Source organism: Heterocephalus glaber, unplaced genomic scaffold (assembly GCF_053883595.1).
Source record: "Heterocephalus glaber isolate CG9 unplaced genomic scaffold, H.glaber_assembly_v1.0 deba00001587, whole genome shotgun sequence".
Lineage (NCBI taxonomy): Eukaryota > Metazoa > Chordata > Mammalia > Rodentia > Bathyergidae > Heterocephalus > Heterocephalus glaber.
The window spans coordinates 5,447,276-5,473,863 of NW_028258365.1; the positions used below are offsets into that span (position 1 = coordinate 5,447,276).

Below are 26,588 nucleotides of genomic sequence, written 5' to 3' on the forward strand. Positions count from 1 at the left end.
CTCTTACTGAGGAAGCACTATCAGTTCCAGAGGAAGCTATCAATGATCTGTGTTGAACGGGAGATAACAAGCTAAAAAAACTTGAGCTGAAATCTTTCACTGAGCATCACAAAACTATCAAGTGCAGTATGGTGTTAGAGCCCATATCGGTTGGCTCTTGTGTCATAGCTCCTCTCAGTGACACTGAGCTTCCAGGAGGGTGAGCTTTGATTCAGTCAGTTTTCACCAGAATCATTTTCTGTGTCATGTTTTGGAACATTTTACAAAGGGCAGAAATTTGCTATGGGATGACAGGTTGGATGAAACCTGCACTGGTCTTTTTACCTATTTCCATGACTTTCTGCTCATTATTGGGACTATTTAATAGATGGAAGTAGCTGACCACCGGAGAACATGAAGATTGACTTGTGAGTGTGGGTTTTTCACATTCTTTAACTTACAGGATGAGTTCATCAATAAAAAACACAACCAGAGCATAGGGTGGGGAAATGGCGTAATATTAAATCCAGAGTGCAACACGAAGACAACTAAAACAAGGGCTGTGAGACAGTTATGATTTTGACTGTTTTCTTTTGAGAATATTAAATTATTCATAAAACTAGGGCGATTTTTTTTTGCTTAAATTCTTTTATTGGTACATTTTAGGTATACAATACATTTACATTTATCATTTAGTGCTTGTACCTGTACATGATGCATCTTGGTTCTTATTTTTTCCCCATTCCCTGTGCTCCCTTCACCCCCTCCACCCTTCCCTATTACAAAGGCTTTGTTTCCATTTTTTCCTTTTCTCATAAATTTTCCTTTCTCTTCTTTCCTTTCCCCTTACCCTCCCACCTCCCCTACCTACCCCTTTGGACCTTTTCTTCCTATTTCAAATGATCAATTATTCATTTTAATCATTTAAATTCTTATTTACACTTTCAGTTTCTCACACTGGAGAAACTATTTGGTATTTATACATTTGAGTCCAATTTATTTCACTTAAGAGCAAGACCTCAATATGCATCCATTTAGCTATAAATGTCTCTAGTTTTTCATTCTTTATGGCTGAGTAGTACTCCATTTTATTAAAAAAACACATCTTCTTTATCCAGTTTCCAGTTGATGAGCAATTGGGCTGTTTCCAACCTTTAGCTATTACGAACTGTGTTGCTATAAACATGGGTGCACATACATCGCTGTGGCATGATTCTTTTAATTCTTTTGGAAAGATACCCAGCAGAGGAATAGCTGGGTCAAATGGGACCTCTAGTCTTAGTTCTTTGAGATATCTCCATACTGATTTCCACAGTGGTTGCACCAGTCTGCACTCCCACCAACCATGAAGAAGGGTTCCTTTCTCCCCACACCCCTGCCAGCATTTGTTATTGGTTCATTTCTTGATAGCAGCCATTCTTTTTGGAGTAAGCTGGAACCTCACTGTTATTTTCATCTGCATCTCTCGAATGATAGGGTGATATTTTTGCCCAAGTAAACCTTTACACGCATTTCAAAGGAAACAGTAAGTGTCCTTGAGTACTAACAAGCCAGCATTTTCATCTATTCCTATACTCGAGGTTTACATATTATTTCTCTGATAAAACTCACATTTGGCTACAATAACAAAGTGCATTAAAGTCATGTTACTGATATAATTATTACCAATGACATAGTTAACAATGTTGGTGTTTAAGTGGCTATAATTACATGTTTAGCTTACATTGCTATTAAGTTGAGTAAGGAAAGAGTTTGTTTTTGTATTGCTGTTCCACATGTGGGTGTGTAATTTCCAAAAGACAAGATGAATGAGGCTTTCTCACTTAAATTTTTTTTTCCTCCTTTATTGTAGAGATAACAGTTCCAGTAAGGAAGGCAAACTATCCTCTGGAGAAATCAGCAGAAATTCACAGGCCTTTAAGCCTTAAGAGCCAACACCTTTCAATTGCTTCAGGCTTGAATAATTTTATTGAAGTGCAAGAAATTTGAATTCTTTTCTAAATTCTTAAATTTGGGAGAGAAATCTATTCTTATTTGATACTGGAAAGGGAAGGAGGAGCATGAGCCATTCCAACCATATGTAAGTGCTCGCAGAGTGAGACGGTGCCTGGGTGCGCGGGTTCACCCCTGGAAGGTGCAGGGATGAGAGTGCCTTGCTCGGGGACCTGAGTGCTCTCACTGGGCTATTCCCTTAGGGGGTCATGTTCCTTTGCTTAAAAGCATATTGCCTGCTCTCCAAGCTAATGACTTATTTGGAGGATGGAAGTCTCAGAGGTGATGATAAACGCACAGCTTTTATAATGTATCTTTCAGGTCTTTGATCTGCTTTTTTCTGAATACACAGGACCCCTCAGTAGCAAGATTAAAGATACCTTTTCCTAGAAGAAAGGCAAAAGTTGAAAAGAGCGGCTCAGGTTTCCAATAATATTTTTGTATTTTTTTCGTTTTGTCAACATCATGTTTGGTGAGTGTCATTCTTCGTTCATGTGATAATTGGATGGTAATACAAACACAGCGTAAAATCATAGGCTTTCTAGGGAAACTATGGATTTGGTTTTGTAAATATGGCTAGGGCAAATGAGTTTATGAACAGGGAACACATATTCCTCTTGATTATATTTAACTCAAAAAGTATTTACTTGGGACCTTGGTAGTCAAAGATTGTGTCTTTTGTAGTGAATACCAAGAATCAAGATGTGTGTTTTTCTAGGGCCGAGAAGCTCAGCCAGTCCCGCACCCAGAAGGAAGCTCCCCTGCCGCCATCCCAGGCTCCTAGGGCAGAGAAGCTCAGCTGGTCCCAGCACCTGGAAAGAAGTTCCCTAGGGAAGGTGAGCCACGTGGGTGCCAGAAGCCCCCCCCCATGGAAATGAGAAAACATATAAAAAAGCCTCAAAAACAGACTTCTGGATCACCTACAGCAACCCCAAAGGAAAACGAGATGGAACACTCTGATACTCAACCACCTGGACTCTCTGAACTGGCAACAAAAGAGGACGTGGGAAAAATGAAATCAGAAATAATTACTCAGATAATGGTAAAGATTTTGCTCATGGTGCAAGACATGATTAATAAATCTAGAGAGGACACAGATAAAAAAAATAGAACATCTGAGGAACATGATGGAATCCCAACATAGGAAACAAATGGAATCCATAAAACATATACAAACAGATTTTCAAGAGATTAAAAACTCCATTGAAAGTCTGCACAGCAGAATGAACCAATGTGAGGATAGAATTTCACATATAGAAGATAAGATTGCAATTAGTGAGGAGGAAAAGAAAAGTTGTTTTAAAATTGTAAGGGAACATGAGAAATCAACCCAGCAGCTGCTAGATGATGCAAAGAAGAATAACATAAGACTGATTGGAGTCAATGAAGAAAGAAGAGAGAGTGCAGATGACATAAAAAATCTGTTCACAGAAGTGATGGCAGAAAACTTTCCAAGGAGGGGAAAAGAACTTGACATACAGATAAGTGAGGCATATAGGACTCCAGCTAGCCTTGATCAAAAAAAATCTACACATAGGCATATAATAGGATTCCAGAAATCCAACAGAAGAACAAAATTCTACAAGCAGTTAGAGAAAAGAAACAAATCACATACAAAGGAAAGCCCATCAGAATCACAGCAGACTTCTCCATGCAAACCCTCAAGGCAAGAAGAGCTTTGAGTGATGTATTTCAAGCCCTAAAGGAAAACAGCCTCCAACCCAGATTGATGTACCCTGCAAAACTATCTTTCAAAATTGATGGAGAAATAAGATACTTTCAGGATAAAGAGCACCTGAGGAACTTCATGAACATCAAACCAGCACTCCAAAAAATTTTAGACAATACCCTAGGAAAAGACAATGAGGATCACAATCCCAGGAAACCCAGCAGAATGAATCCATTGGGTGTGACAAATTAAAAGCAAAGGGGGAGAATCCAACAAAAAGAAAAAGTCATGACAAAGTTTTTAAAACTTTTAACTTCATCTCCCTAATGAGTGTATAATTCAATCTTATCATTGTACTGATTAGTATTTTTCTGATTCTAGAGTTGCACACCATTCTTTGTGCTATACTGGCTACTTATCATCTTATGTCTACATTTTAATTGGGTTGTCTATTAATGAGCTCTAAGAATTCTTTATATATTCTGGTCATAGGTTATATGCATTGTAACTATGGTCTGTTTAAGGACTACTTTTCATTTTAATGATGTCATTTAAAGTTCTAAATTTTGATGGAATGTCATTTATCAATTTTTTTCTTTTATACATCATGTTTTTTGTATCCTAGGTAGTTCTTGCCTACCCTGAATTCATAAATATTTTCCCTTATAATTTCTTCTTAAAGTTTTATACTTTTAGGCTTTCTTATTTAGGTTCATAGATCCCTTCAAGTTATTTTCATGTATGGAAAAAAAGGGTTGAGGTTAATTTTTTATATACGGATACCAGGTGTTCTAGTGCCGTTTGCTGCAAACACTATCTCTTCCTCGGCTCTTGAATTGAGTTTATATTCTATAAAATGCTAATGTTAAATAATCTTCCAAAACTCAGTGGACCATATATGTGTGGTTCTATTTCTAGATTCTCTGTTTTATTCCAATGATCTATATGTCTTTCCTTACAGCAACACTGCCTTGATTACTGTAGCTTTAGAAGAAGTCTTAAAATTAGGTACTAAATGTCTTCCAACAATGTTTTTTTTTTTTAAACTTTTCTAGGTCCTTTGTACTCCTACATAACTTTTAAATTTTAATATCCAGTTCTACATTTATAACAAGTGTACACAGACCTGAATTTTTATATATACCTTGTGTTTTCTAATCCTGCTAAATTCAAATACAAGTTCTAGGGGCTCCTAGAGATCTCTTAGTATTTTCTCTGTAGATGATCATTTCATTACATATAAAGATTTTGCTTCTACCTTGCCAATCCTATCCTAATTGTGTCATTTTATTGCCAGACTATTTTGGTGGGGCCTAGGTTTCAAAGTTTAATGGACAGATAAAGAGTAAGCATACCTGCCCTTGTTCCCCATTGTATCTTCTCCATTCATATAAGGCATTTTCACTGGAAGTATGGAGCTCATGTCTTTAATCTGTTGAGAAGTTTCTGTTCTACTTCTAGTCTCCTGATAGCTTTTACCATGAACAGCTATAGAATTTAGTCCAATACTTTTTCTCCAACTACTGACAGGATCATACGGCTTTTTCCTTTCCTCTGTTTAAATGATGACTTTTGGGGGTGGATCTTCCAATGCTGAACCAACACTGCCATCCCTATAACAAAACCACTTTCTACATCCTGCCAGATCTGACTTCCAATAGTTTGTTTTGTTAAACAAATTTCTATCTATGTTCATACTTTTTTCTTCTATTATCTTTATCCAGTTTTAGGATTAGCACAATGTTGAGTTCCTAAAATGAGAGAGAAGTGTTCCTTCTTTTCTCTGCTTTAATTGTTTGATATAATTTATCAGTTAAAATGTTTATGACCCTGCTGTTGTCATATAGGTAGGTTTTCAAGCTAGGAATATACTTTCTTTAATAGGTGCTATTCAAATTTTATATTCCTCCAGAGTTAGTTTCATTAATTTGTCTTCCAAGGTACTTCTTAGAAGTTGTCAAAATTATTTCAAAAAAGATTTTTGTAATATGCTTTCTATATCCTTTTAAATTCTGTAAAATCTGTGGTAATGTCTCCTAGATCTTGATATTGTAATTTAAAAAATGTATAACTGATACTGTGTAACAGGAAGTAAAGGTCTAAAACACCAGGGGAATTGGGAGGGGTAGGGGAAGGGAAAAAAGAGAAAGGAAAAAATATGAGAAGAGGAACAAAAATGGAAAGAAGGTCTTTGCAAATAGCAAAGGATGGAGGGCATGAAGGGAGGGTAAGGGAAGGGGAAAAAAATAAGAACCAAGAGAGTCATGTAATGGTACAAGATCCCAATGATGAATGTAACTGTATTGTATACCGAAAATGTACCAATAAACTTAATGGGGGGGGAGATGTGTGTTTTGTGGGTTTTTTTGGTTAAATTCTTTTATTGGTACATTTTCGGTATACAATACATTTACATTTATCATTGGGTGCTTGTACCTGTACATGATGTATCTTGGTTCTTATTTTTTCCCCATTACCTATGCACCCTTCACCCCCTCCACCCTTCCCTATTTACATAGACTTTGTTTCCATTTTTTTCTTTTCTCATAATTTTTCCTTTCCCTTCTTTCCTTTCCCCTTCCCCTCCCACTTCCTCTACCCCTTTGGACCTTTTCTTCCTTATCAAGATTTGCTTTTGAGAGACCCATACTGTTAATTGGGCAACTAAGGCATTACAGAAATGGCCATGGTGGGTTGTGGGATACTACAAATGAAAAGTGCTTAGAGAGAAATGCATGACAATCACTTTGGGAACAGAGAGGAGACCACATTCTAAAGTAAATGAATTTTTTTGTGCCTAATTCACTTTTATCTACCTGTTTACACTATGGAGAAAATCAATATCAGAATGGATTGTTGGTTCTTCTAAATGACTGAAGGGGGAGAGAAAGTGCTTAAATAACAAAGTTTTCTCCTCATGATTCTAATTGAGCTATGCCTATAGATTTCAAAGTGTTTACATTAAAAAAGTTTGATTTGCAAACAAATAATTGTTTAACCCAAAGGTCTGTCATGGGCAGTACTATTTTCTTGGTTGTTGTTGTTTTGTTTGTTCTTAGCAGAGGATAAGAACCTAACCAATTTGATTCTTCCATTCCCTCTAGTTGTTTGTTTTTGACTATTTTAACTCTAATTCTTCACAAGAAAGAATGTGTAAGAAAAAATGTAGTTATTAAGAGAAATTATATCAAATCTTTTCTAAATTAAGATTCAAGCTCAAATTGATAAAAAAAAGAATAGGAAAATTAATTACCATCAGTAAGATAAGTATATGACACATCTATCAATATTTGATCTTGTTCAATGAGCATCTCTCAACATTTGCTTTTGTTCTTACATGGCACAATACTGAGCATTTTGAAAAGCATAAACTTGTTTCATATTCCTTTTAACTGATCAGTACATATTAGAAATTAGTTCAGATGATTGGGGAAAAATCAGATTTATCAGGTAGGAGACATCATTACTACTATTTTTATGCTTCTCTTAAATGTTGAAGGTACAATCTGGTACAAAAGTATACCCAAAAATGAAACTACCAATTAAATTGAAATCAATAGTGAATAAACTTTTCTAGTGAAAATGACTTAACTATTAAGAATGCTATGAAGGAATTTCCAAAACTCAAAGCCTTACCAATAACCAGATCAAGTTCAACATCTCGTCTGCACTCCTTCCAGGACAGCAAGTAGTCAAGGCTGGGGAGATCTTGAGATTCTATGTAACTGTTCACTGTCAGCATCATCTGATGAGCTTTGGCTATTCCGTAATGAACTTGCGTTTCCTCCATCAGAGACGTGTTCATTAGCTCTACTGTTGTGTCGAAAGCTTGCTGAAAGTACTCAGAAGCTTTGTTGTACTGACCCTGGTAAGGGAAGAGAGAGAATTATTTTCTTAATTTTATTTCACCACTTTGCATATTTGCTCAGCTCACCTTAATGTCACACACTGATCTCTGAAGAGTTCTTTGAGCAGAAAAGGACAATAAACCAGCTCTTTATTACTATAGCTCCCTTCTAACAGTATTATTGCTTGTTATTCAAGATCTTGAAATTAATTTGGCAGAAAGCTGTGCCTATGAGATTGAATTATATGAAACTTATGTCCTTTTAGATTAAAAAGTGCTCAAAAATTGTCAGTTTCATATGGTTCAGCCTAATATATTCTAGGGAAAAGAAATTTGGCAAAGAGTGAAATAACTTATTGATTTGGATGGATTTTTTATCACTTGTATCATTGTATTTATCCAATGAAATAATTTTAGCTACTTTGTTTTCAGGCACAGAAGGTCATTTTCAGCGAACTCATTTCATTAATGGCCTGTGAATATGAATATATCTATCAGCTAATTTTGTTACTGTTCTTGTTTTCCAAACTATATACTTGTCTTTCTTCACTGAGAATATTGAAGTAACATACATTAAGAAACACTATCTTACTAGCACTAGCAGAAATACAATGATCATTTAAGTATCTACCTCTCACTAAGTTCATTGCAATATTTCACATTGTGAAAATTTAAGATTTGAGGTTTTTCTGTTTGTTTGGTTTGGTTTGGTTTTGGTCATCCTCCCCTGTGCTAAAATTATTATCCCTCAAATGAAGTCTTTGTAAATAGGGAAGGGTTGAGGGGGTGAAGGGAGGGCTAGGAATGGGGACAACATAAGAACCAAGATGCATCATGTGAAAGTACAATTCCCAATGAGAAATGTAATTGTGTTGTATAACTAAAATGTACCAATAAAAGAACTTAACAACAACAAAAAAATAAAAATAAAATAAAATTATTATCCCTCAAATAAAAGTATTCACATAGCTTCTGTGAAACATCATGGCCAGTGGTACTTTATTATGTCATTAGCCTTCACAAGTCACACTCTGAGGAAAGAAGTCTTCTTATGTCACTGATAATAAAATCGAGTCTTAGAAAAGACTTCTCTTCAAATCACCTGAAGATCCTCACCAAAATTATTTCCTAAAGCAGGATATTGTTTCTAGGATTGAGTTATATTTGTAAAGACTCTAGAGAATAAAATGTCTCTTGTTTGCTGACTTGTGTTCCTGCTGGCTTCAACTCCACTCTTCCCTCCATTCCATACACACAAAGAGAGACATGCATGATACCAAACAGTCAGAAGTAGTGAGTTCTGGTGGATCCCAACACAGAGCAGTGACTACATTTCATCTTACCCTCCTATGTATTTTATGAATAACTAGGAGCTGCTCAAATGTTCCAAACCAAAGTAATGTTAAAGAGATAGAATCATTGCCCTGATTTGATCAGTGTTGAACTATCACACTGATCCCCATAAACATGTTCATTTAAAATAATAATAAAAAATTTACAAACATTCACGAGCCATCTTCAGAAAAGAAATCCTCATAAGATAGAATGTTTTACTAATGTTAAAGAGATAGAATCATTGCCCTGATTTGATCAGTGTTGAACTATCACACTGATCCCCATAAACATGTTCATTTAAAATAATAATAAAAAATTTACAAACATTCATGAGCCATCTTCAGAAAAGAAATCCTCATAAGATAGAATGTTTTACTATCAGTCTTTTGTTTGTTTGTGCTTTAGTTATTTGAGACAGTCTTGCTATGTAGTCTAGGCCAGACTTTGTACCTGGTCTGGCCTCAAACTTGTGATCCTCTTGCATCAGCCTCCTGAATGCTGAGATTACCCACATGTGCCACTAGGCTCAGCATTTACTACAAATTATTTTTTTCCAGTACTGGAGATCAAACCCAGAACCTTGCACTTGAGAGGTAGGCATCATTGAGCTACAGGCGTCACTGAGCTACAACCCTGGCCTAGTATTTACTATGGATTTTTAAGTCATCTTCTGACAATATTTCATGAAGGAAACTGACATAAAACACCATAGTATGAGTTTTATATCATTCACCATTCCAGTAAGTGCATCTTCAACTCCACCATCCTCATGTAATCATGGAGCTTGGGTAGGAATCAGACTGACTGAAAAAGAATTTTCTAGCAAGACAAGGAGGGGATGAAATAGGACATATGTGACAGTTATGCAACACAAATAACAGGACATGCAGCCCTATATGTCATACACAAGGACAGCCAAGGGGAACTGTTTATTCAAATGATGCTTTCAACCAAGTTTATTAATTTAAACAGAGTCCCTTCATATTATATGAGTAATAGGTTTTGTCTGTTAAAGTGAACAATTCTTTTATTTCAATTACAAAACAAAATTTATATGAGAAAAGGATTACTAAATTAGGAAAAAATAAAACTATCAAAGACACGTAAATTCTGGCTGAGAAATGATACAAATATTACTGATAATGGAAATAGAATAGTTAAAACTGTAGACTGTCTTGGTACACATCAAAGATATAGGCTAAAATACATGAAAATGTATAAATGCCTTTTTCTAAGCAACAAGGAAATATAACTATTTTTTTTCCTGTGCTAGGGATTGAACCCAGAGCTTTACACTAGGCTAGATTCCCAGCCCTTTTTTATTTTTTATTTTTTATTTTTTTTGGTACCAGGGATCAAACTCGGGTCCTTGAGCTTGTGCAGCAGGCAGTGAAACCACTGAGCTAATTCCCGGCCTTATTTTTAATTTTTGAGACAGCATCTTGTTAAGTTGCTAAGTTTCCCAGGCTGGGCTTGAACTTAAAATCCTCCTGCCTCAGCCTCCCAGAATGCTAGTATTACTGGGATTTACTTCACTCCTTGCTGAGAAATTTAATTATGTAATTGTTCTTCCAGTTACATTTCTGAGCTTTAAACTATTTGTTTTAGGTGACAGTTTCAACTAAGAAATTTGGATCATAAATAAATGGACATATATTTGAATTTCCAGAATTATTTTTGTATTATGTTGAAATGAACTCATTCATTTCATTCATTCATGGGTTCACTCATTAGTCAACTACTATGTAGTAAGCTCACAGGCAGTGGTGATTAAGCAATCAATGCAGTTTACAGTCAAGTTGTTGAACTTGCTGTTCAGGGAAATAGTGATTTACCTAAAACTTTCATTAGGTCTTATTTAACATGTGCTTTCCTTCCCTAAAATAGAAAGATCCTAATTAAATAATTATTCTTCCCTCAGACTGTGCCATCTTGGGCACACGCAACTGCCACAAAACTGAGGTCAGTGTAGATTTTTGTAGTTTAAAACACTGCCAAGGAAATACAATATTAACTCTCAGATGTTAATTTTCATACGTATCTTTTTCGAATGAGATTTCACTAATGTGTATTGTATTTCCAGTTTTTTAATTCTTAAAGAATTTATTATAAAAAAACCTCCAAACAAAGATCCATAGTTAATTTCTGTTATCAAAGTAATTTCTGTTCTATTATAAAATTCAGAAGATTCCAGAAATTAGCCCCAGCAATCTTGACTGTGAGTTTAAAAATATATGGTGAATTTATACACTTCGTAATACATCTTGTGGGGAGAACACAACTTCAGTTTATGTAACTCTGAGAAGCATTTAGTGAATAATTCCAGGGCAAGATCTCAATGACATCACAGACTTTGAAACAAAGCTTGAATTATTACATAGTATAACAATTTTCAAGCATTGCTCTGATTCTGTTTTTTTTTTTTTTTGGTACCGGGGATCAAACTCAGGACCTTGCGCTTGTGAGGCAGGCAGAGGAACCACTGAGCTAAATCCCTGGCCCATTGCTCTGATTCTTATAAGAGCCTTCTTCAAGTCAAAAATGTCTTGCTACGCAACAAGCAGGCTCAAAATAAATGGGTATTTTCTCAGTATTAAGGATAAATCATTTTCCTCCTCATTTTTCCTACTATTTTAATGTTGGGATCACCATTCTTTTAGTGATGTGATTATTCTCAGATCTTATTAAGCAATATTAAATCTCATAAAAGGTCTATACCTGGTTATCTTCCTGAAAACATTCTCATTTGGCTACTTTATATTAATTATATATTTTAAATTAACACTCCATCAAAAGATCATCCCAGAGAGAGAGATGGCCTATCATGGTTAGTTAGTAAAAGGAAAACTAACTAGCATAAAGGATATTTTTAAGATGTTATAATTTTAATTATGTAATTTTAATTATAACATTATAATAATCATAGAAAACAATAACTCATGTTCTTCCACATAGAATTTTGATTGTAATTTTGTTTTATAATAATATTATTTCTTGGAACTTATTGTGAAGAGTACAATTACAATACATCATATGAGTAATATGAAGCCAGGAAGTGTTTGATGAAGATGGTTTTAGCAAGTCTAACAGGTAGGCGAGTGAATAGCAGCAATACTATCTTTGCTTTTGCAGATTTAGGATAAGTTTTTGAAATGCTAAAATGCTGTGCAAAAATGAAATAGAAATTTGGAATGTGAAAAGTGAGAGAATACTACTCTCCAGTGGTTTTAAATTGGTTGCAAAACTAGTTCCATGACCTGACATGTTTTTGCTGGCTGAGTCTATGCCAGGTCACTGCCAGGCACCAGAATAAGGTAGTAAACAGACAGATAGGGTCCCCGCTGTCACTAAGGCAGGCTGACAGTGAAGAGTGAATGCTGCAGTGGTTACTTTGGACTGGGCTGCCCAGGGAAGGGCCCTGGAAAATATGACACTTAACCGCAGCTCAATGGCAGAAAGCCAGCAATGTGAAGTTGAGATAAGAGAGCATCCCATGTACAGCACTCCAGCCACGGCACACACACATGCCTGAAGCAGGAACTAGCTTGGTATGTTTGAAGAACTCCACAAAGGTCACTTTGGCTGTGTGGGAGTGGGCACAAGAAAATAGCAAGAAAATAGCAAGAAGCAGTAAGGTGAGAGATGGGTGACAGCAATCGCATATTTCAGGACAGAGCAAGGATTTATGTTTATGTTCTTGGAATAGGAAATGTATTACTTTCTCATAGCTAGGACAAAATATCTGACACCCTCAACTTAAAGAAGGAAAGTTTTACTTTGGCTCATGGTTTCAGAGGATTCAATCCCTGGTAAGCTGCCTCCAATGTAGAAACAGCATGGTGGAAGGGAAGCATGGAACAAAGCTACTCAATCAATGGAATCCAGGCAGCAGAGAGAGAAGAGGAGAAGCTGGGGACAAGAATGAACCCTTCTGGTTCATGCCTCCAGTGACCCATCTCCTTCCACCAGCTTCCTCCCCTAACAGCACATTCATCCATGAACTCATCCATGGACTAATCCACTGATGAGTATAGCACTCCATGATCCAATCACCTTCCCAAAACCCCTCTTCCAAACACATGAGACTTTTGGGGGACATGCTAGATGTAAACCATAACAAGTAACTCAAGTGTTTTAGGCAAAGAAATAACATAATGTTATTTACACTTGAAAGGGATTACTTTGACCTCTTGTGGACATTGGCTTGTAGCCGGTGGCATTGGGATAGAAGGATGGGAGAACAATGAATGAAGAGAACATGAGTTCAGAGTTTACTGCAGTACTCCAGGAGATAAAATATAGTGTCATAAAATGATGTGATAGTAGCATAGATAGAAGTAGCAGAGATGCTGGTGGATCTGAAATGTATTTTGTTGGCACAGAGGTCAGGATTTGCTTCTGAATTGACACAAAGCAAGGAAGAAAGAATCATCAAAGGACATGCAGGTGTTTGGCTTAATCAACAAGGTTATGGGATAATTATGCCGATTATTAAAAGACTGGAAAGTGGTAAGTCAAAGGAGAGGGACATTTTGAAATACTTTAGAGGTCTATTAGAAATCCAGGTAGAGATGTGAAATAAGTAGTTGGCTTTCCTGATCTGGAGTCCTAGGCGAGATCAGAATTAGAAATTCAGATTTGGTAGAGGAATAGATTTAAGATAACTGAGTTTAGTTTTTAGAGGGTTATATTTGTACTCATATGTGGATATGTCAAGTGTCCAGTGGGTTTTGAGTCTGGAGTTGGGAGGAGATCATCAGAGCTTGAGATACTAAGGAGCTAAAAACTCATGTATTCAACGTACAAAGTGTGATGAGAAAATATGGTAAATTTAAAATTTGTAAAAATTTATTACAGTAAATGATACATTGCCATTAATCCTCCTCAAAATACTGACTCTTGGTTTGAACATACTTATCCCATAATTTTTGCCACCTTCTGAAGCAGTTCTGAAAGTCTTGTTTTGTGAGTGTCTATAGTTGTGCTGTTGTGGCTGCCTTGATGTCCCGAATTAATCCCAAACCTTTCATGGTCACTTTGACTTTGGGGAAGAGCCAGAAGCTGCATCACCCCGTAATGTTTATGTGAACCTGCCTTTCTTTTGCATGACATTTGGCAGCAACATTCACCATATATTATTTTAAAGCACACCTTGTAAATACTCTTGTGAAAGAAGACTTTCAGAACTGCTTCAGAAAATTGCAAGAATGATGTGATAAGTGTTTGAAGAGAGGGGGAGTGTTTTGAAGGAGATTAATTCAAGGTATCTTTTACTATAATGAAATATTTTGATCACTCCTTGTATGCTAGGTACTCTCTACTAGGTACTACATGATTTTTTTTAACTCAGGGCCTTCACACTGAGCTACATCCCTATTTCTGCCCCCTGCCCCACCTCTGCTTTTAAAAAAATTTTTGACTCAGGGTCTTGTTACATTGCCCAGGTAGGACTCAAAACTTGAGATGCTCCTGCTTCAGCCTCCCAAAGTGTTGGGGTTATGGGAGATGTGTCACCATGCTCAACTCATATAATTATTTTTAAACTTCTCATTCTTTCATAGCTAGTGTTCAAGGTATCTTTTTATTGACAATGGAAGGATGAAGAAACTGAGCATCAAGGAATTACCTTGCCCAAGATCACAGTTAATTAGTGGCTAAGCTCAGTTCAAATTCAGGTGGACAAAACCCAAGGTAGTTCTTCTTTGCCTTGTTCTTGGAAAAGCTTAATGCATATCTTGTGGTTCAAATTCCTCATGAAATTGTTTAATTATGTACCTGGAATAAAGGCATCTAATACAATTAGGGAACATTGATGAAATACGGAAAAGCAGAGACATAAAATCATCTGTTGTCAATGTTTTCCTAGGAAATGCTTTGTAGAACTCAAAGGAAACTCAAGTTATCAATGTACTTACCCTATATCAAAAAGACAAGACAGAAAAATAATAACTATCACTTAGTTCTAATGAATTTACTTTGTTGTGTCTAATACTTTTAAATGATTCTCTTAGTAATGATGTAACAACTCAGAGTCAACCTGGGAAGACATTAGTAGCTTTTTTAACTTGGATAATGTCCACAGAATAATGCTTAATGGTAAGGCCTGAAAATGAATTGCAACTTTAACAATTTGAGTAACAAAGCAAGCTTTGTTTTGAAGTGTTTGATATCATACAAACTCTGTTACGGTATTATCTACTTAATACTCTATTATCTGAGTGACCATTTATTATAGAAATCAACGAAGTATTTGAATCAATTTGAGCAATGGAAATATATATATTTGAAGGTAGCATGAAAATCTGAAATCCTTCAAATTTATTATTAAAATATGAAAAAAATCAATAAAATTAACTTTTGGCCTTGACACAATTTTGGATATTAAATTTTTATTCAAGAATCAAAAATCAGAGCATAAAACATATCCTGGTCCTAGTGGCAACAATGCAAATATAAAAGTATTGCCCCACTGAACATACTATTTTCCCTACTTTTCTGTAATTAGGAAAACACAGGCTGATACTCAGAGTACAAATTTTACTAAAGGGCCTCATTTTGGGTGTGGTAGGGTGGGAGGATAAAATAACTGTGTTTTGAAGAACAACCCCTTCAAAAACAAATCTACTCTATTTACTAGGAATGCTGCTATGAGATAATGTTTTCGTTAGACTGCAAGCCTCATAAGGGTGTAAGTCTTATTTTGTGTTACACTACTGCATGCTGAAAAGTAAACAAAAGCAAATACAAAATCAACCAGAGGGCTCAAGAGAGCAGAGGGTGGCCCTGCGCAGAGGGCTGGGAGACAGGAGCAGGAAGACAAAGGAACAAGGACAAAGGAACAACCTGAGGGCAGCTGGGGCAACCGTCAGGGAGGGCACAGCGAAGAGAGGGAGGGAGGAGGGGACAAAGGGAGACGGTGAGAGAGCAAGGACCAGAGGCCGGGAAAGAGGAGGCAGACAGCTGGGGACATGGTGAGTGGGGAAGGTAAAGGGAGAGGACACTGTGGGCCACAGGAGAGAGAGGGAGCAAAGGGGCAGAGAGTTTTGAGAGAAAAGAGAGCACACACCTTGTTTGCAAGGACCGGAAATGAAAAAATACTAGTTTCATTCATTCAAATTCATTTCAAATACATTTCTGAATCATTCTGAAACAAAGTCAACTTTGTGACAAAGAATGGATTGGTGAGGTGGTTAAGAGTGCAGGATTGAATGTCATGCCACCTAGAATCGGGCTTGGTGTAATTTAAGGTCCTTGAGGGTCTGGAAGAGAGCAATTATTTATATCACTAAAGGTGTAGAGAATAATAACAGCTATGCTTATGCAGATAGCACTTACTACAAAGCACTATTCTAAGTGCTTAAATATACTCATTTAATAACTCACAACCACCTTATAAGGTCAGACATTGGAGGCACCTAAAAGTATAAGTAACTTGCTCCAGATCCCCTATCTTAGAAGTGAAGAGTTGGGCTTTTAGGGTTTCGGAGTTAGTGCTTTAGATCACTTACTATATGCACAATCTCTCAAAGAAATTAAAATAGAGTGTATGAACACAGTTGGAGAACATTACTACCCTCAACAAATGATGGACCTTACTCATGATCAAAACAGCAATTAAAACTAGAAAAACAAGCCTCTTTCATACAGCTTCTCCTGAAGAATCTAGGTAACAAGAGACAAAATTGGGATAAGTCAAATATCCATTACGACCAGTGCACTTTACTAATAATGGCATCTTGAGTAAGCTAATTTTATTTAATTAATTTTATCGTAGACTTTTTCCCTCTTCTTTATATTGTTTCCCCACAAACTCAAACTGTTATTGAAATTCTATTTTAAATTCCCTTCAAAATCATTCTTGGGATTGTCATTTCTTCTCCCCAGCGACTGACTGTGGGGCATCACAGCTGGACTGATAAAGCAGGAAGTTGGAGCAAAAGGGATGAATGTCAGAGTAAGCAGATGATAAGAACAGTTGCTGATGGAAAGTTCCTTTGAATTTAAATCTTTTAATTGCTTCTCAAATCCAAAGTCACTTGGAATCCCCACTGGCTGTGAACATATGAATCAGGGTGGGGAGCTCTTGGGGACTGTGCCCCAGTTAGCACCAAGGGACCCCAAGAAGAGGAGGAAGGAGACATTTCTCTTCTCAGTCCTCCCCTTGCCATTATCCCTTTTGCAGCCTCAGAGATTCTGCATGATACATTGTGGGAAGCTGAGGATCAAATGGGAGTAGACTTTTAAAACTGCAAATTTCTCCAGAATAAGAGACACACATACTCACCTTTTCATTATAGATGTTCCCAAGCATTGTACTTGCTCTCACAATATCTAGGCTTTGAAAATTGTTTCTTGCAATTTCCACAACTTTTTTCAAGTATTTAATTGCTTCTGTCATTTCTCCTTGGCTAGAAATAAATAAAATTGGAAAGCATTGCAGTGTCAGCTCAGTATCACACTGAAAGGAAGATATTTTGTACGTTTGCTGTAGAAAATGCAAGATGATTATCAAGATAATGAAAATAAATGCTAAATTAATAAATATGTGGCTTCTTTGTTGGAGTTAAAACTTTAATTTAATGTGTTAAAAATGGGCTGGGGATTTAGCTCAGTGGCACTGAGCCTGCCTTGCAGGTGCAAGGTCCTGAATTCAATCCCTGGTACCAAACCAAACAGAACCAAACCAAACCAAACAAAACTTACATGTCACTTAAGTCACTCATAGAAATGTTGTGTATTCTGGAATTTTAAAATGTAAAGTTTTAAGCCTTCATACATGGTTAATGGGAATATAAGATGATACATCTGCTTTGGAAAACAATTTGGTAGTTCCCTCTAAATTTTACAGTTACCATAAGGCCTTCACAATATACAACTAAGAGCATTGAAAATATATGTCCACACAAAAACGTGTACATGGATGCTTGTAGCAACATTATTTATAAGAGTCAAGGAGTGGAAACAACTCAAAGGTCCATCAATTGATGAATGGATCAACAAAGTGGTTTATCCACACAATGGAATATTACTCACCATGGGAAATACTGACATATGTCAAAACATAGATGGAACTTGAAAACACACTAAGTGAAAGAAGCCACACAAAGAAGACCACATATTGTATGACTCTATGTACATGACATAGCCTGAACAGGCAAATCCATGGAGACAGGTAGCAGGTCAGTGTCGGAGGGAGGCTGAGAAGTGGGGAATGAGGAGTGACTGGTAATTGATAACAAGGTTTCTTTTCAGAGCGATGAAAAGTCCTGAATTTAGATAGTGGTCACAGTTACAGAGTTCTGTGACTATACCAAAACCAAGGAATTTGTAGACTTTAAAATGGGAGAATTGTATGGTATATGAATTACATCTCAATGATGCTGGGTATTTTCCTTAAAAAGAAACTTTAGAAATTTTACAACAGATGAATGTTTATTCCTATAAGATTTCCCTCAACCAGTGAACTCTCAGGTCACTAAAGTCACATATGTTATATATTCTGGCAAAATACTCAGGAAGACATGATTCCAGCAGAGTGCTTGTCATATACTAGGTGTATATATATATATATATATATTTTTTTTTTTTTTTTTTTTGAATGTAGGAACAGTAGAAAATTTGAGAAGAGAAATACTTATGTAGTATATGTAGATGTTGAGTGTCAGGGTGTATCATGAAAACCTTAATCACATGGATGCTTGGAGTTCATGACTAAACTGACTCCCAGATGTTTCAATAATATCAAGAAACTTTCAGAGCCTAGCAAATGTCTTAAAATATGCTGTCTAAAGAATATGCTTGCCACCCTTGCAGATTTTCACAGTGAATTTGAAGAGATGAATATATAGATTCTTACATGGGGTACCTGTGATAGGCACTATAAGCTATAGACAGTGCTGTGAATCCTTGCTCACTGGAGCAAATCAAGGATATGAGGGGTAAATTTGGTCTTAAAAGGCATTTAAAGGAATTTAAAGTCAAATCTAGTGAGTGACGATTTTAAAGCATTTATTCCATTTTTTTTGAATCCTGCAAAATGAACCCAGGGCATTCTGCCACTGAGCTACATTTCTTTGTCATATATATATATGACAAAGTTTCTAAGCTGCGGAGGCAGGACTGGAATTTGTGATCCTCCTGCTCCAGCCTCCCTCAGTGTTGAGATTACAGTTGTATATCACCACTGAACCCAGCTGCATTTATATGAATTTTCAAAATGATAATATCATGAGGGATATCTTTGAATTTTGAGCTGTATAAAATGTTTACTGTGCTTATTGATTCACAGGCCTCTGCTTTCTTCTTCTTCCCTCTTCAGCCACATCTTTATAACATAGATTGAGTCACTGCTGTTAGCCATACCCTCTTTCTTCAGATGTTTTTCTGTCTCCAGCATCTGGCACTGTCCGCTGATTTCTATTCCCTCACTTCCTTTGTGTGTCTTACTTTTTTCTGGATCTCACGTGACTTTGAGCTCTCTGCCCACCCAAAGTTGGGTCTGTCCAGATTTCTGTCCAGAGTTCTGACCAGGGCTTTCCTCCTCCCTCCTTCCTATAGCAGTCTCATAGAGGAATGCTCCGTAACCTAAATCCTAGATGCACAGGTCTGCCAAATCTCTATTTCTGGCCCCATCCCCCTCTGTATCTCAGATTCCTTTTTCTAATTTCTTGGATGTTTCTTGGCATGCAAAGGAAGACAGTTCCTGACAAGTGCTTATCTTTGAGGATGACATCTAATGATGAGGTTGATGGCATTGGAATGCCTCTTGAAGGAATATCTTCCTAGTAGTGTTATAAAGTATGCATGCATAATTTAGCAAATTTTGTTCCCGAAATGAAATCACTCGAGAGTTTTTACTGAGGTTTCTAAATGTGACTTCAAATTCTTTTGGCTGTTTCTAAAGATCAAACCTACCTCTCAAACAATGATGAGCTGCTACTGGGGCTATTCAAAAGAATATGTCACAAGAATATGTTAGGAGACATTTTTATGGAAGTTTATTTGAAACGTGTACTGGCAGAACTGGGGATATTAACTTGCATAGCCTTGCAAGATTTGGGTGATAAAGTTTATTTGTATAGATAAACAGTGATAGGTTTGTAAAATAACATAACTTTAAAGTGACAGAGAGTTGTAGTGGACGTTAGAAAAATCTCATTGTGGATCCATCTCAGCCTCTTAGGTAAATAAATTTGATCACATCAAAGTTATGAGCTGAAAAAAAATTGTGTTTCCTTAGTTTTAGAATAACCACTAATTGCTGTGAGATGAAAATTTTGGTAAATGGAAAGCCTGACACGTAGTAGGATTCAGTACATGACCGCTACTACTATTATAGTCTCCCAGTGAAACAAATGGTTATTATATTTACATCTCTCTACTTGATACTGTCTACCACAAGCTGAGAAGAAAATTCAATGTAGCTAAGTATAACTTTTTGAAAACTTTTTACCTTACAATGAACTAAACATTATTTTAGCAAATGAACTGCAAAACTGACACATAAAGTCCTAGCATTTATTTTCTAGGGATTAGAGATAAAGAACTAACTTTAAAAAAATTTTTTTGAGTATCACCATACTGATTTCCACAGTGGTTGCACCAGTCTACACTCCCACCAGCAGTGGGGCAGGGTTCCTCTTTCCCCACAGCCCCGCCAGCATTTGTTACTGGTTGATTTCATGATAGCAGCCATTTTTTCTGGGGTGAGGTGGAATCTCAGCATTGTTTTCATTTGCATCTCTCGAATGACCAGTGATGTTGAACACTTTTTCATGTGTTTATTTGGTATTTCTACTTCTTTGTCTGAGAAATGTCTGTTCATTTCAGATGCCCATTTATGGATTGGGTCTTTAAATTTGGGAGGTCTGATTTTTTAAGATCTTTATATATTCTAGATAGTAGACTTTTGTCTGAGGGACAGTATCAGGTATAGAAATGAATTTTTCCTTTCTTTCTTGGTAAAAGAATGCTCTAACATTAAGAAATAAAATGGAAATTTACATTTCCTGAGTTTGTGAGTAGTGATTTCTATAATTCCATTCTCACTTTTTCATGACCAAATATTTTCATGAAAAAATCTTCCATAGTGAGGCCAATTCTCCAGAAAAATTAGGAATTATTTGAGGAATTTTTCAAATGCAAGCATTGAATAAAATGTAATGAGTTCACTAATTATTTTAATTTATGTGATAGTTGTGTATGAAAACCAAAAGGTATTGAGAGAATTCAAGGGTATAAACTATTAATAAATAAAAAAATATGTAAATTAATAAATCAAATAGGAAGTAATTTTTAGAGTCAATATGTTTTGTCAATTGATGTTAGCTTTTCAAGCTGTTTAAAGAAAAAAGAAAGAAGTAGAGACACTTTAAAAACTTAGGAAAAATTTAATATTATTTACCAGAAATGAACTTACTGAAGCTTATTTATGTTCACGTGTTGAAAGTGGATATATTTTTGATGGAAATATATTTTGGACTACATTTGGTCTGATGAGGATTGTTAACTCAAAACAAACACACACGAAACAAATTACCAAAAAGAAACCCAAGTTCAGTGAACAAGAAATATAAAATTGTGTAAATAAAAGTATTGCTGGGTAATTCGAGATGTTTCTTTTCCTCAAAAAGAGCAGCAGGCCTCCAAAACATCCAAAATTATCTTGGACTTGCCCTAACAAATAATGCTGGAGAAAAGACCTATTATAAAAGGTATGCTCCACTCAATAAATGTACAGCTCTACAGCCAGCAAGGTTTGTAATTTACCAACTGAAATACGCACAATATATGTTGGTGAAAGGATTTTCAAATGTGAGAGGCACCAATAGATAAAGAAGTCAGTCTTTCCCTAGAAGAGGAAAAAAATCACATATTTTCCTACAGAAAAGCTACAGATTATTTGTATAAGTTCAAGGGCAAGGTTAAAATGTTACACAAATATTAATTCCAGTTTTCTATATGCAGTGCACAGGTGCAACTTGAACAGCATATTATATGGTATAATCATTAAATTCATTCAACCAGACCTTAGAGAGTTAAAAACATATATTCTGAGGAAAAGGACTCCTCGGTCCAAAGAATGAGAATGAAGCAGTGCAGAATATTTGTGTATCAAGGTGATTCCAGTTTCCAACTGGGAAAACGGGACTGTTAACACCCACGTCCCCTGACAACTGTCCAATTATGTATATCACACTTGGCCTACTGTTTGCAGTAGAAGTAATCAATAAAGGACGTGGTTGAGTGAACATAGATTTTGGTTGAACCAATGCATGAAAACTTAATCATTTACTCAGAGGGAAGAAATCAAATAGAGCAGAGATGCAACAGCCGCTAAGGGGTTTGTTGATTGTGCCACCAAGTTTGTGGGCCACAGATGAAAGTAATAAGGCAAATGGGATCAGTGACAGGAGAAAACGCAAAAAGCTATTCTTAATTCCATGAATTAATAGAAATGTTTTGATGTATTTTGGGGGTCATTTTTAGGAAATTTCACATGGAAGCCTGGAGGTTCCTTTTTAAAGAATATATGAAAATTACTAGGGCGTGTCATTTCTCTCAAGCAAGAAGAAATTAATTTTCAGCTATAATAGCAAGGTAATTTCCACACTTGAAACTTTGTACCGATTGATTTAAAGATCTACACCGTGGAAAGTTTTCTAGGAAATAATTTAATTGGAGTTTGCAAGAAAATTTACAGTTAGGATGGAATAAACCCAGAGATAGGCCAGCTGTGGCCAATGGATCATGAACACATTTTTGTGATAGTTTTCTAGGTTCTTCTAAGCAGTCATCCTAATTATGTTGAAGAGTTGTGGTATTTCAGTAAATTAGTTACTTCAGTAAATGAGGGAATATGTGTATTATGTATTATGGGGATACACACACACAAGGAAAATTGAAGATGGTCATTTCTGTATTTACCTGAATTACCTATTTATATAAGAATAATATTTACTTCTTAATTTTGCAATTCATTTATTTCTTTGTTTAATGGATCATAATTCTGGCTTTTATAATAACATCATAAAGCAATTTAGGACATAAATTTTCTTTTTCACTAGAATTTGAGTAAGGGAGTAAAAACATTGCAAATGCTGATTTTTCAGGTATATTTTTTATTCCCTCATGAAGTTAAATTATTCAGATCAATGGAAAAATGACAAAACGTGTTCACTATTGAAACCTTCTTCAATACCTAATGCTAGGTCTGGGTCTAGTATTACCAAATGGGCCACACTACATTACCAAATCCTCAGTTGTGAGAGAAAGTGGTGTGTTTTTCAATTGAGGGATTAGCATAAATTCTCATAACCATTTTAGAAGCTTCCAGGCTTAGAGCTTATTCACCTTTCATACACGCTCAGCTGATGGCCTTAGACACACACTTATCTTAGACATGGCTATCCTCTTCCATTTCCTTTAAAGAGATAAAATACGTTTATAGAGATAGGGCTACCATTAGTGAAACTGGTACAATTGCACAGGTTAGGGAAAGGAGATTTAGAGGTGATGCTAAGCTTCATACACAACTTGATTTATTTCTCACTGCTATCACCATAATTTTCTCTGTTTTGGCTGTGTTCCATTCCTTGCATGTTGCTGCTAACCTGCAAGAGGACAGTTTAGGACTATGAAAAGCATGATATGTGTGTGTGTGTGTGTATGCACGTGTATATGTGTACACACATTTACTGAAAAATACCAAACCATCAAAGCAACATTTTCTAAAAATAACCACAAATTTTATATTCAATGATTTTATTATTTAATGGACTTGACTTAATAATGCTTCTCAGATATCCAGGGTGCTGGTGTCTACCTATATAGAATTTTTGGTTTTAAAACATTTATCTGTCAAGAGATTATACTTAAATTACTTCGCATCCTACTTGAATTCTTGTTAAAAAACAAAACAAAACAGGCCAGGCTAACACTCCCCTGAGAATTCCTCTATAGAATTCCCGAGAATCCTCTGAGAATTCCTCTATAGAACCACTCATGCTGTGAAATGGCAGATTTGCATGGGGAACTTGTGGCCTTCAGAGATTTTTTTTCCCTTTGATCTTAGAGGAAATGTCTTCTGTAATCTGTACATTGTATAACCTTTTAAAATAAGACCCTATACCTACCATACGAATAATTGATAGCTTTATTGCACTATTGTAGAAGGGAATTCTTACAAGTGGAATTATTTTCATTTAGTATAAAAGTGAAATGGGTATAAGTCATCTTGTTCCACTACATGTTTGCCCTGAGGCAAGTTGCTGGGCTGCTGAGAATTTGGGGACAGAATTGTCCCTATGTCTATGAAAAACACCCTCAAAGTCATGATCAATCAAATACAACTGTATCTTTCCCGCTCCTAAACCAAAGAATATATATGAGGCAATGAAAACATTAGATTGTAGATTGCAAAAAATATTTCCAGATAATTGTTCAACTTTCCCCTTGAATTTGACTATAGAGACCAGAAATTCAGATCCTGGGGTGGAGATTAAATGCTACAGATGAGGCACACAGTGAGAAAGGTGAGAATGATTTGAAGCCAATTTCATGCTTCCAGAAGTTTCAAAAATAATTATAAAGATCATCATTTGTCAAAAGGGTGGTCCAATATTTGTCCTGTGACAAATCCTGTCACAGTACTTGTGACAAGTACTCAGTAAGCTTTATACAAGAAAATATTTTCTCCATCTCTCTAGTTATATTTGGATACAATAGAAATGTCATTTTGTAAAAATTATTCTATGAACACTGTAAGGGTTACATTTATAAAACTGTATAGGCCCAGGGCAGGTTTGTTGCTCTGAAGAAAGATGAGGAATCTAATGATTTTCTACTGATTTGGGGCAGCAACACCAGCAGGATCAAGTAATTTAATAGTTAAAATGAACTGAACAAAAGACCACAGATTGGATTTGTTCCAAATAGATATTAAATTGAATACTCATCAGTCTCTTCTTTGTATTCAATATCTCTTTCTTGGTTATTATTTGGAAAGTAAAGCTTTTAAGGCATAACTGGTTTGATCATCAAAGAACTAGTTAGCACTCTTTATTTGGAAGCTGGCCCTGTCTTTCTTAAGTAAATTTCCATACCCTCCTTATTAATTACGCCCATGTTCCTAAAACATTTATCCATTGAGGATTCCATTTTATTTAGTACTTTGAAGGATACCTTCCATTTCATTGGCATTGGAACTTTAAGCAGTGATTATTATATTAGCAATGGTACCTATATAATGATGACTCCACTTCCAATTCACTAACATTTAAGTATTGAATGCCTTTAAACAACAATTTTACCTCCTAAAATATCACCCCATATGTGTTTATAATGAGATATAAATGGAAAGAAATCAGAACTTAACATAATCTTTATCTTTTGCCACTACCGCTGTCATTAAAAAGTTTTATTTTAGATATTTGGAAAATCAAGGCCTTAAGTTCAATAATTTTTCTTTTTGTTATTCTATTTTTTCTTAAGTCATAGTGCTACTATATAATGCATAACTAAATGGCATACACACCACAATAATAGTACAATGAGTGAAGGGTAAATAATGCATTTTTTATGGAAAACTTATGTATTGGAAGTTGTTCGTGTATACTTTTATTAAGTTTTCTATTTTAAATAAAATACTGAAAATACTGGTTTTGCGCTCAACTGTTTATCTAGATATGTTCAAAGAAGAGATGTCTTAATGGGAAAAGCATGATTGAAGTATAAATGGAAACTTTCCTAAAGAAGAGTTCTGGAAAGGTTATGGCCAGCCACAGTTACTGAAGCATACTGCATAGTGCTCTGCTCTCTGCTTCCTTAACCCGTGAGATATGACCTGATTTCCACCCCATCTTGCATCCAAGGTCACTGCTAAACTTACAGAAAACCAAAAAGAAAATGATAAAAAGGAGGAACAGACAAGGAAGAGTTTAGATGCGTCTTTTCAAGTCCCACATTGGTTTAAAATAACTTATGATGAAAGGGTCACTTAAGAAGGGCATTGCTTAAAATTTAAGCAGGCAGTAATGGAAAGCGACAGACCTCAAACAATTTAAGTCTTTCACAGCTGAGTGGATTCACAGTGACAGCAAGACAAGGATGTGCTACCTTACCTTTGCAGGACCTTGGCTATGGCTTCATAGGCTCTCCCCAGGCTGAGATCATCATTCAGGTCTGTGGAGATTTTACTGTAAGTGTTGAGGACCTGTCAGGAAGAGAAATACATATTGAACATACAGCATTGCTGCGACCACTGATATTGCCTTTCAGAATGGAAAAGATTAAAATTAACAGTTATTTTTAATGTCTCTATAAAAATTTTTTGTTTATTAAAAATTCATGTAGGCTTGGTTTATTTTTATCTGTAGTATAACTTGTTTCATGGTGATCTCTTTGAGCCACGACAGCGAGGTCTTACTATTGTAACAATAATTATTTTCTTACACTATTTCAAATCTTCCAATTTATGGAACTTAGGTGTGAATAAATAATTGAATGGTTTACAACATTATTTTAAAAGATGGGACTATTATCAAAGGTAATATACACCAGATTATAATATTCTACTATCCTAACTTAAATATCACTTTGCTTTCTATAAAGAGCTATTTGAAAAACATGAATTTAGGTGATAGGCCATTTCTAAATCTATCATTTTATTAGATGCACATCTGACAGTGAGTACATGATTATAGTACATACTAAAAATATTTCTTACAAATGTACTTCATTACAAAAAGTCTCTTCAATAATCAAAAG

General features: G+C 35.7%; 1 protein-coding gene across 2 annotated transcripts in view; it reads right to left on the bottom strand.

Moving 5' to 3' along the window:
* The window catches only part of Ttc29 (tetratricopeptide repeat domain 29), a 208,669-nt gene that overhangs the window by 70,573 nt on the left and 111,508 nt on the right, over positions 1–26,588 (bottom strand). For both annotated transcript variants that reach the window (XM_021247711.2, XM_013067118.3), the window contains exons 8-10: positions 25,943–26,034; positions 17,107–17,230; positions 7,277–7,505 (exon numbers count right to left, since the gene is read on the bottom strand). In XM_021247711.2, coding sequence (XP_021103370.2) covers positions 7,277–7,505; positions 17,107–17,230; positions 25,943–26,034 — 445 coding nt within the window. The remainder of the gene's footprint in view (positions 1–7,276; positions 7,506–17,106; positions 17,231–25,942; positions 26,035–26,588) is intronic.